The sequence below is a fragment of the Aptenodytes forsteri genome, unplaced genomic scaffold, assembly GCF_000699145.1.
Source record: "Aptenodytes forsteri isolate BGI_AS27 unplaced genomic scaffold, ASM69914v1 Scaffold217, whole genome shotgun sequence".
Lineage (NCBI taxonomy): Eukaryota > Metazoa > Chordata > Aves > Sphenisciformes > Spheniscidae > Aptenodytes > Aptenodytes forsteri.
This window is the reverse complement of record NW_008796222.1, coordinates 3,256,904-3,267,492: the sequence shown is the minus strand read 5'-3', so window position 1 is coordinate 3,267,492 and position 10,589 is coordinate 3,256,904. Positions and strand designations below refer to the sequence as shown.

General features: G+C 37.9%; 1 protein-coding gene across 1 annotated transcript in view; it reads right to left on the bottom strand.

The window, feature by feature from the left end:
• MAN1A1 (mannosidase alpha class 1A member 1) overlaps positions 1-10,589 on the bottom strand; it is a 122,547-nt gene that overhangs the window by 103,136 nt on the left and 8,822 nt on the right. The window contains exon 3 of the mRNA XM_019474607.1: positions 6,942-7,057. Within this exon, the coding sequence (XP_019330152.1) occupies positions 6,942-7,057 (116 nt within the window). The remainder of the gene's footprint in view (positions 1-6,941; positions 7,058-10,589) is intronic.

The following is a 10,589-nucleotide window of genomic DNA, read 5'->3' as shown; positions in this document are numbered from 1 at the left end:
TGGGGGGTGTAGTGCCAAGAGTTACATTAGCTAGTTTGTGTCATTCTGCATTTGTATTTTAATTGCAGAGCTATGACAGGGACAATCTGATCTCAGCTGCACCTCACCACTTCACTTCCCTCACCCTTCCGTAAACCGGAGGATTAAGTCTACAACTGGTAAACTGCTGAAGCTTCAACCAGCTGTGGTTGAATTTAATGTTGAAAGCACTGTTCAGACAACAAAACTACTGTCAGCTGGGCTCTCCTGAAGCCCTTCTCCTATTGGACTCCTACAGCTTTTCCCCCCCCCCAAAAAAAATCAGTATTCACATCCTTCTGGATCATTTCCTGAAAGTCTTCCTCTCCACAAATTCATAGACCAAGGCCAAAACAATTTCCGTCTATGTTTTCTCATGGTATGTTACCCTCACTTATAAACACAACATTTGAAACAACCCAATTTTATTTATCTAGTGTCAGTTTCCACCTGGCACTCATCAGCACTGGTACTTGCTCTGCCATTCATAATTCAATTGGAGAAAATACTGTGTGCTCTTTATGTGGATGAATGTATTCACAATAATCAAGTCACCTTAATTTATATTTGATAAAGAGCTTACTCTCTTAGTTTTTATAAAGGCCACAAATCCTACCAAATAATGTGTTTCAGTCTTCTTTATTGCACAGATTCTTTGCAAAACTTTCTTTCCTTCAGTCCTCCTGTTCTTGTCTCATCAAGAGTATAATAAAACTTCAGTCACCTCATCTGCATTTCCATCTATTGCTCCTATGTACAAGGAATATAGTGACTCCCTCCATCCGAAGTAACAAGTGATAGGACGAGAGGAAATGGCCTCAAGTTGCGCCAGGGGAGGTTTAGGTTGGATGTAAGGAAAAATTTCTTTACTGAAAGAGTGGTGAAACATTGGAACAGGCTGCCCAGGGAAGTGGTGGAGTCCCCATCCCTGGAGGTATTTAAAAGACGTGTAGATGAGGCGCTTAGGGACATGGTTTAGTGGGCATGGTGGTGTTGGGTTGACGGTTGGACTCGATGATCTTAGAGGTCTTTTCCAGCCTCAATGATTCTATGATTCTATGATTCTATGCCCACATACCATACCATTGCAAACAGCCCATACCCTGCAGGTTAACAAGCTGTGCAAGAGAACGCCAGGGACCCCACACTGAACAATGCTGAATTAATGTATATAATTCTAGACTAAAAAATGGACAAAAAGGGCCCACATTTCAAGTGAAATGAGAGGGATTTGTAATTATTATTACTATTAAATAATAATATCCCCCTGTTGAAGCACAAAGGTTGGCAACAAGAACAAAACTTCGCATTTTCAAGCAGTCCAGGAAGTATGATAGAGACACAAAGAGTACTACAATAGCTCACTTTAAGCTACTGTAATTAAATAACATTTTAATTACTTGCAATTGCGGGGGGAAAAAAGTTTCATTCATATTCCACAAATGAAATGTAGTGGCAGCTTGCTAAATACTCAGTTCCCATAGACAACGGAAACAATTTTAGCAACCTTTTTATTGCAAGTGTCAAAGCCTGGTTACTGCGTAACATGCTATTTAACCTTGCTGATGTCCCCGCATGGCAAACTGTAAGATCTTAAACAGGCACAAAAAGAAAGTGTTACTGAAGGAATTAATGAACTCTAGCAGCAAAAGAACTGCATTTAATAATAAATTTGCAGTATCTCCTTTTAGCCCATCAAAATAATTTCTTATTCATAATCAAAACAAAATCAAGTCACTTTGAAGTCTGGCATTTAGAGTGTACTAACAAGTTACGTGGTAAACAAATGGTCCCACAAACTAAAGAACCATTTTCAACTGCTGGCTTTCTTAAGCTTCCTCACAGATCCATTACACATTTACTTGAAGCCCATTTACTCGAAGCCCATTTACTCACACCTCACACATGCCTTTTTTCTTTTTTTTAATAGGAAAGCTATCCTGTTGCAAATTGTTATATTAGGAAACTTTCTGATTTTCTCACTTAAAGAGAAAAAACCACCAAGAATAAAGCGCCAAAAAACCATCTGCCTCCAAGCCAGAACATTAGGTTATGGACTGTTAAATATAATTACAAGTCAATCATAATACCTACAGTTTGAGAGTAGTAGGATTTAAATTTGTAAATGCTGAAGTTTGAAATAAACAACCTGGATTCTAAAAGTCTGTCCTGTTACTGACTGCCACACCACAGATAGATTTGAGCTAAAGATAAATGCTGGAAGCATTAATAATTAGATCCAAATAGTATTTGCTATTGTAGGATCTTGGAAAAGGGGTATGTTAATCTACAGTAGATTGGCAGTAGCGATAAACATAATTTCAAGTTTCTATACTTCTTCCACTCTTTTCTAGCTCCCAAAACAGTAGACATATTACACGCAAAAATTCTACGTTGCATGAAGCTGCACACAAAGCTTCTTTAAAAGATACTCAAATTTGCAAAGCTAAGTACAAAGACGAAAATCAGAAGTGGTAATTAAGCCTTCAAGCTTCAGAGTGGCTTATAAAATCAGATACAGTGACTGACTGACCACTGTAAACAGCTTTGCTTAAGAGTGCTGGCAGGACGTAAGACTGAATGTATCCTTGCCGTCTTACTCATTCCCTTCTCTTTATGCAGTTCCTCAACTCATTTAGTACCTATCTCTGAGAGCAAATAATGAAACGCTCTTCATACTTTCCCCACAGCACATCAACTCTTTCCTAGGCTGATCCAGTTAACAAGGGAAGGTATCTGTGATGAGACGGATAATGCACGATGAGTCAGTGCTTGCACAAAATGTCAACTAAAGTCAACTAAATTATATCCACATAGATAGAACTATTGCACAGAGCGCTGCCACTTTCATCTGACTGAGCAATCGTAACTTCCTGCCATCCTCCATTTTGACCAAAAAAAGAGAGGGATGAGGCAAACAAAGCAAAATCCACTAATAACCAATAGGAAGATTATTTTAGTTTGAATCCAAATTCACCTTTAAGAAATCTTCTGGTAGAAGAAACCATTTTTCTCTTCTCCCAACAAGCGCATGGCTTCCTGCTCCGTACTTTGTTCCCATTCTGGTCCTGCCTGACTACACCCACATCAGACAGCTGATCGGTGGGTCAGGGCTTGAATTCAAGCACTGTCCCACATACCATTTAATTGTTAGCACCTTCTGGTCTGGTTTAGGCCCCTGTTGTTCCAGCCAATGTCCAGGCATGCTTTAGGACACCATGTAGGCCAAGGACTGTTCCCAGTATGCAGTACGGGCAAGACTGTCCTTTTGTGGGGAAGGAGTTTAGCAGGGCTGAAGAAGAGGGGGACGGATCAGTTAGTCTCTCATCCTAAAGAAGTTGGGGCGTGTCTGGGTGTAGAAGCAAAGCACCATCAGTTCCAGTACTTAACAACTCCCAACCCTTCACTGCTGTGCCAACGTGGCTCAGCTCCTGCACCACTACTCCCTGACTCCTGACCTTTTCATCCGTCTCATTAAGATCCCTCTTCCAATCTCTCTTCCCAAGTATAGATTCACTGTGGTTCACCCCTTGCACTGCAGAGACTGACAGCTTTTTCCTCCCCAGCATGAAGCAGAAGTTGGGCGGTGGTACAGAAACTCTTTCAGAAAGCTATGAATTCTCTGTGTGTGTACAGGTCCTAAAGCAAATAAGGAAAAAATAAAAACAGGGAAGCATGCAGCAGTGTGTAGTTGTAGCTAGGAAACAGCCACGCTCCCTAGTGATCCCGTGAAAGACTGGCTCCTTTTTCCTCCGTTGCAACGTGTTGCCATACAACCTGGCCCAGTGCAGCCTTGGGCAGGGCTGTGCACGAGCACTCTGAAAAGGATGTGCGGGCAGCAGCATGCGTGGGGAGGTCAGACCAAATCCTCAGCTATATTAACTGAAGAGCAAAGATACACCCCCACAGAGGTGAAGTGATTTAATGGCAAACAGAGCACACATCCATGATGCAAAGACCATGGATTTAGCCACTGCTAAAAACTGCTAAACTAACGACTCTTTCCAAAGGTATGAGTATGTCTAAATCTCTTAAAATATTGACAGAATCAGAAAATGTAACTTCATTCCTGATGCACTACTCAGTTTGGCTGAAACTTCAGCCAGGTATCAAATATGAGGAATTTCAGCAGTTATGAGAGACAAAAACTCCAAGCATTGCAATGTGGATATCTCAGTTATAAAGTCACAGGGCTACCAGCTCCAGCTAGAATAAAAATAGTCTAAGCATGTTATACCCCAAAAGGGGAAGCATCCAAACGCGTCCACTCACAAGCTTACCAAAATTCACAAGTTTGCCAAGAAAGGTGGCATTTAGTTATCTAGAATTTTCCTTTGAAATCAAAACAGTTTGCTTTCTTCAGAAAGGTAAACAAGAGTAACCCCGACAACTAATTCTTTGAATTGAGGGACTGAAATCTAACGTGAAGAGATAATGCCATTTCCCATTAAGTCATCTTTATTCCATAAATCCTTTTATGTGGATAAACTAGTGCCTACTTTACAAAATGACATTTGGAAACTCTTATGGTCAGGTGATGAGAATGATCGAGTGCTGGCCAAATAGTTGAACACGTAAAATGAATATCTGATGTATTACAAACTTCTAGAGAGGAAAACTTGCTTTATCCAGCTGCATTGATGCAGAATATAAGGAGAAAAGATTCTGCCACAGAATACAGTCACAGCTATTTTCGTAAAGAACATCTTAAAGAAAATTTAAGATTTAAAAAGCATAGTTCTAAGACTAAATGGAGAGAAAAACTAATCCTATTTATACAAATAAAGGCCAAACACGCTTCCCCAAAAGCTGATTAAGCAGTCACTGCCCAGGAAATAACCAGAAACAGAAACACATTTTATTCTACTGACAAGAAATAACACTTAAGGGTATGTCGGCATGTCAGTTATTAAAAACTAAATCACTTTCATGGGAGAAAGGTTTCTAAAACAGGAGCAAGTAAGAGTGTACAAAACATTAATGCAGAAAATGTCAAGTAATGCCTGATACATGATAAATGCTTAAACACAAGAGAGAGGGCTCTGCTGTTCTTTGTGTTAAGTAATTTCCAACCTTAAACTACAGGATACAAATACAAAGCAGCATTTGAAACTAGAACTTAAATTTAAAGTGGAAAACTAAACAAGAGTACAAGTTGAGTAGCTTCAAACAATTCAGCCATTAAATAAACTGACATCAGTTATTAAAGTTGGTGTTGCGGTTATTTATTTTCATTTCCTCATTCCACTTTGGGAAAATTCTACTCATTACTGATGCCAATGTAAAATTCAATTCTATATGACTATGAAGTATTATGAAAATAATTTTGTGAAGTGTTGAACTCAAGGCAGCTATTTACAGGAATATCAGGAACAAGATGTTGTTCCTGATGCGTATCAGCATTATCTGTAAAGTAGTTTTGGTAAATCTGCCGGATTGCTGCATTGACCGACTAACACAATACAAAATTTCAGACATTTTGAAAGACTTCATGGCTTTTAAGCATTACTGAGAAAGAATAAGTAAGTGCTACATAATTTTAAAAAGTACATAAATTAACAAGAGGAGCTGAAATTGTAGGCAATACCATCTAGAAGTAGAAGTTTCCAGTACAAAGTATAGCAAGATTTATGTAAAACTAAATATTTTAGTGTTATTAATGTAACTTACTCTACAGTGCTTTATGATGTTCCTCCAAGCGGAGCTTAGCTCTTCCTTTAAAGTGGAGTTTGCTATTTTCTATGATGTTTTGTTCTTACATTTTTAAACCTCTTAACAATGCTAAGCTAATAAGACAGGAATTTAATATTACAAAAATTCCTTTTAAAAAAAAAAATCTTATGCACAAGATAAAGTTAGCATGTCATTCAGACATCTGACACTACTCGGAAGCACAGTTTAATATTCTGTATTTACATTATTAATGTAAACATAAATGCACACTAAATTGCTGCTTATATAAGCTATATAATATGCGCTCTTATTAACTCCTCCTTCTTAAAATGATAATTAATTCTCAAGCATGTAAAGAAGTTAATTAATCCTGACTTTTGCATAACGTATTAGAAAGAGTACTTTGTTTTCAGAAAGTGTTTCTACCATTACACGCGTCAACTACAAGAGCTTTTAAGTGCTCAGTGTACCGTGCCTACAATGCTTTCCTACTTTACTACACCTATCAGCAGAGGTACTCCATTAGCTCTCTGTACCCAGCAATTACAATACATACTCTGGCCCACAAAAGAAAAGAAGAAAAAAAAAAAGACCAGAACCAGGACTTCTCAATTTAATTGAGGTTTTACAGAGTTCTTGCCTGTTCAGGGCCTTTCTAGAATAAAAACTTTAATAATTAACTTAACTGGTAAATATGCAGCTGAGAGCTAATAGGATGATTTGTACATGCAGTTCTGATGACCTGGTACCTCATAAAACTAAAGCAGCTGAGTTTGTGCCAACAGTTCAGCCTAACTCATGGGATTCAACTTTACTAGAATACACAAAGGAACTTAAATGGTATGTATGGTGTGTAGCTTTCGTTAAATGCAAGTCTAATTTGTGGAAGATTTCACAAAGCAAAAATGTAAAGTGTTTACGTAACTAAAAAATTAATGCTTGAAGTGTCCCGATTCTTCTATCCAAAAGGGTTGAAAAGTTTGTTGTTTACTTTACAATGGTAAATACTCTATTCCTTTTTCCTTCCTTCAGTCCAGCTCATTGCCTTCTATCTACCTGAATCTCTCAGATTGAAAAACTGCATGTAAGCAGAGCCGTAAGCTTATTATGTTTCTGCTTCCTGCCTTGTTTTATCTATCAATGATCTAAATTCTGTAGCCTTGTATCATGCTTGCAACATTAAACCCAGTCCTCTATTGGCCCCTGGAGACTAAACAGAGCATTAAGTGTTAATCAGCAACACTACTTACCACATTGAAATCTAAGTTTTTTTCAACCCATTCCTTGGCTTCCTTGAATTCCTCTTTCATTTCCATGATGTATAGTGTATCAAGGGCATCCACTATTGTTGCTCCTTGAATGTTACCTGAAATACATGAAGAGCCAGTGATTTACTTTCCAACAGAAGGCTTTTCAGTTAGATCTAATTAATTTAAATTAATTCTAATTTCAAAATCCAATTTCAATTAATCCAATTAAAAATTGGGCGTATAAGCATTCAAGTGGGCAACTAGTAATTCACAGCCTTAACCTCGATTCCCATGCCACAACACAGCATCACAATATTTAAGTATTTCTTCCACTAATGAAGTTTTGAAGAGCAGTTCTGATACACTGCATTTTCAGCCATGATTTTGCATTTTTAAACACTGATGGAACAGTTCACTGTAAAATGTAATTCATAGAAGACAATAAATCTCAATAAATGGAGAAATGACTGTTTCTTCCAGTTTGGAGTGAAAAAAATCAGTTGCATTTTTGTTTTTATACTTAATAATATACATAAAGCTTTAAGAAGCTGATAAGAAGTGATCACATTTCAGTTAAGCAAGCCCTTTAAGAAGTACCCTCTCTGAAAAACAATTTGTCTGATACTGTGCACCACCATGTAACCTGCACAAGATAGCACTGGGGGAGCAAAGGTAAGCTTGCGCACTCTGAATTTCTCAGCTCAGGACAGACTGCCAGACCGGTTTTCAGAGCAAGTTCTGGCTGTTTGCAACAGTGGCGTCCTTCTGACTCTGTTGTGGAGACGAGTAAGAGTCAGTTTACTAGCCTTCACCTAACGTTGCAAGACGAAATATCATCAGTATGTTCACTTTGGCATAGATTAAATGTTCATGATCCTGTACTGGAAGGGTAATGTGGAGTGTCAGGGAGAAAATAAAGCCACTCAAATGACTTCCCGTGCTTCCTTCAAATTTACAATGACCTTTTTAAAACACTGTTTTCATCTAAGAAAATCTTCATTATGAATGCAAACTACTGTTAAGATATTCTTTAGAGAAGACCCTAGATACAGAAGTAAACATTTAGAATTGTAGAATAATTTTGGTTGCAAGGAACAGAGGAAGTCATTAGGTCCACTCTCTCTCCCCCCCCAGCAGGGCTAATGACTGGGATGGATATTGACTACTCATTCAGGAACTGATTGCACTGAGCTAATAACAAGATAGTAGCTACAAATAACTTTACAGAACTTGATTATCATCTTGCCTCTGAAACTCCTGATGAAAAAGTAAACGTAGTTTTGTAGACTTATCAAGTATCAGAATTGAATTGTTCATATTTAAGTAGGAAATCCACTATTTCAGTCAACTCTTGTGTTTACTACCATCAAGGTTTTCTGCTTCCTCATGAAATGGAGGAGTGGTTGGAGACCTCCACATAGCAAGATTGACATCACTTTCTTAGCTTAAGCTTCCAGGTAGGAAATAATTTTCCATTTGTGTCATCTGAAGCAAAATAATACTTGAGACTATTATAACGGTTACTTGGTACATTTAACAGAACCAGATGCTCTCTCTGTTTCAGCAGCTGCTAATTGCTTATACCATCTTTTTTGGAATGTCCCTTTCCTACTCTGAAGGAAGTAATCTATGTTTTCCCCCGGATATTCCACTAATAAAACTGCAGCATACTTTGGTAAGAAAGACATCATATCTTCCCAGAGCTTATTTGGAGCCTGGCCGCCCTCCTCTCATATTAAAGGAAAAGCATTCCTTTAAACTTGCCTAAGTAACTTGTATTTTTCCTGAGTTCATGAGAAAGTGAGAGCGATTGTGGAAAACTGCTGGAGGACATGTGCTCAAGAACACTACTGCAAAGGCTCTGGAGATGTTTAGTAACTCCGTACAACAAAAGCAGCTCCTGGTGAACTTTTACAGCTGAGCTCTACTTACGGAAAAATAATCTATAACCTGATTTGCTTGAGTGGACTGCGATAGGCTCACCACGCAATGACATTCTTTGTGATAATCCTCTTGTAATACAGCTAACACCACCTCTAAAGAGTTGAGCTTTCCATTTTAAGGATTAGTACTTGAGCTGCAACTCACTACTGAGTCAGAAGAAAAAGAGGAGAATTCAGCCTTATTGAGAAATTGCCCTTGGAGTCACCCACTTCCTATGATTCCCCCCCCTCCCCGAATCTGGCCTATGTGGCCTGCTTAGAGCATAAACCTCTCCCTGCAGGCAGACAGAAGAAAATCAGAGAATCTCAAGTAGATCTTACCTTATTTGAAACAACTTTTTGTATTATTCTGAAGGCTCCAGAAAACAGAATAAAGCAATTAATGTGACAATTAAATAGTCAAGTTTGTCTTGAACAGTTATACTTCAAAATTCTTGATAAAAGAACATAGAATGCATTTTTAAAGTGTCAGTTTAGAGGCCAGAATTATGACTTGTGAACAACTGCAGTTTATGCTAAATTAGCCAACAGGATAATCCAAACTTAAGAGTGTTAAAAAAATTGTGTAGCTGAACAGCTCATTTATAACCAGTCAGAGAAACAAGGGGAGGGGGAAAAAAACCAAAACAAACAAGGAATGCAAAGAAGTTAAATGAACATCTCTTATTATGGAATAAGACTAAATATTTCACAAGCCTATATATGCTATGCTTCTCAAAGCACACCACATAAATTATTAAATACAGTTATCATTCATGTTAGTTCCTACACAACGTTCCCAAGGAATTACACAGCTGTCATGGTCTACAAGAGGCAAAGATTATTGCTAGGCAATAACAATACACACTCATATGACACAGAATATTTGGACAGGAGGACTGTTTTGTTATACATCTAAGGTACTGCTATAAATTTGATTAACAGTGAGCACTGGATTACAAAAAGTGTCAGCAAAGTTGCAGTTACCATGGTAGAGTTTCACAGTTGCCCTAGGCAGAAGGAAGAGACCCCAAGTAATACTCAGAGCAAATTCATACACCTCAGGTAGTTACAGATATATTTTGCAGATAATACAAAAAATAGTATACTCAAGGTATAGAAAATGGGCTTGACATTCACAAAACATAAGATTGAAGTAATTTTTATGATAAAAGAGATAACCAGATGTACAAGCCTACCAAAGTGAAACATTATGAGTCTCTACCAAAACCTCCAGATCAAGTACTCATATATGCTCCATTTTATATCCTTTGTTAAACCTGCTTGTTTTTCTCTCTCTCCTCTTATGCTAACAGCATCACTTATTCCATGTAAGTGATCAATAGAGAACACATAAAGTAGCCTACAAGCTAGTTAACTGAAGAGAAAGCAAAAGAAATCAGTCAACATGAAACTTCGAGTGGACTATCTAGCAGCATCTACAGAGCATCCTTTCAAGTTTAACACTTGAAATCTTTAGCAATGATCTGGAAGAAAGTAAAAAGAACCTACTGCTGCCAAGATTTGTGGATGATTAATGAAGATGGCTGATTACCCAGCATTTCAGAATAGTGTGATAAAAAGCACAGAGCAGTCTAGATCACCCCTGGGTAGTACACAGTGGGTCCATTTAAGCAGCATGCTTTTTAATGCCTAACAATGCAAAGGTATGTGCACACAAATAAGAAAAGGATATTACATTAGAGAACAGAGTAGCACCTCGGGG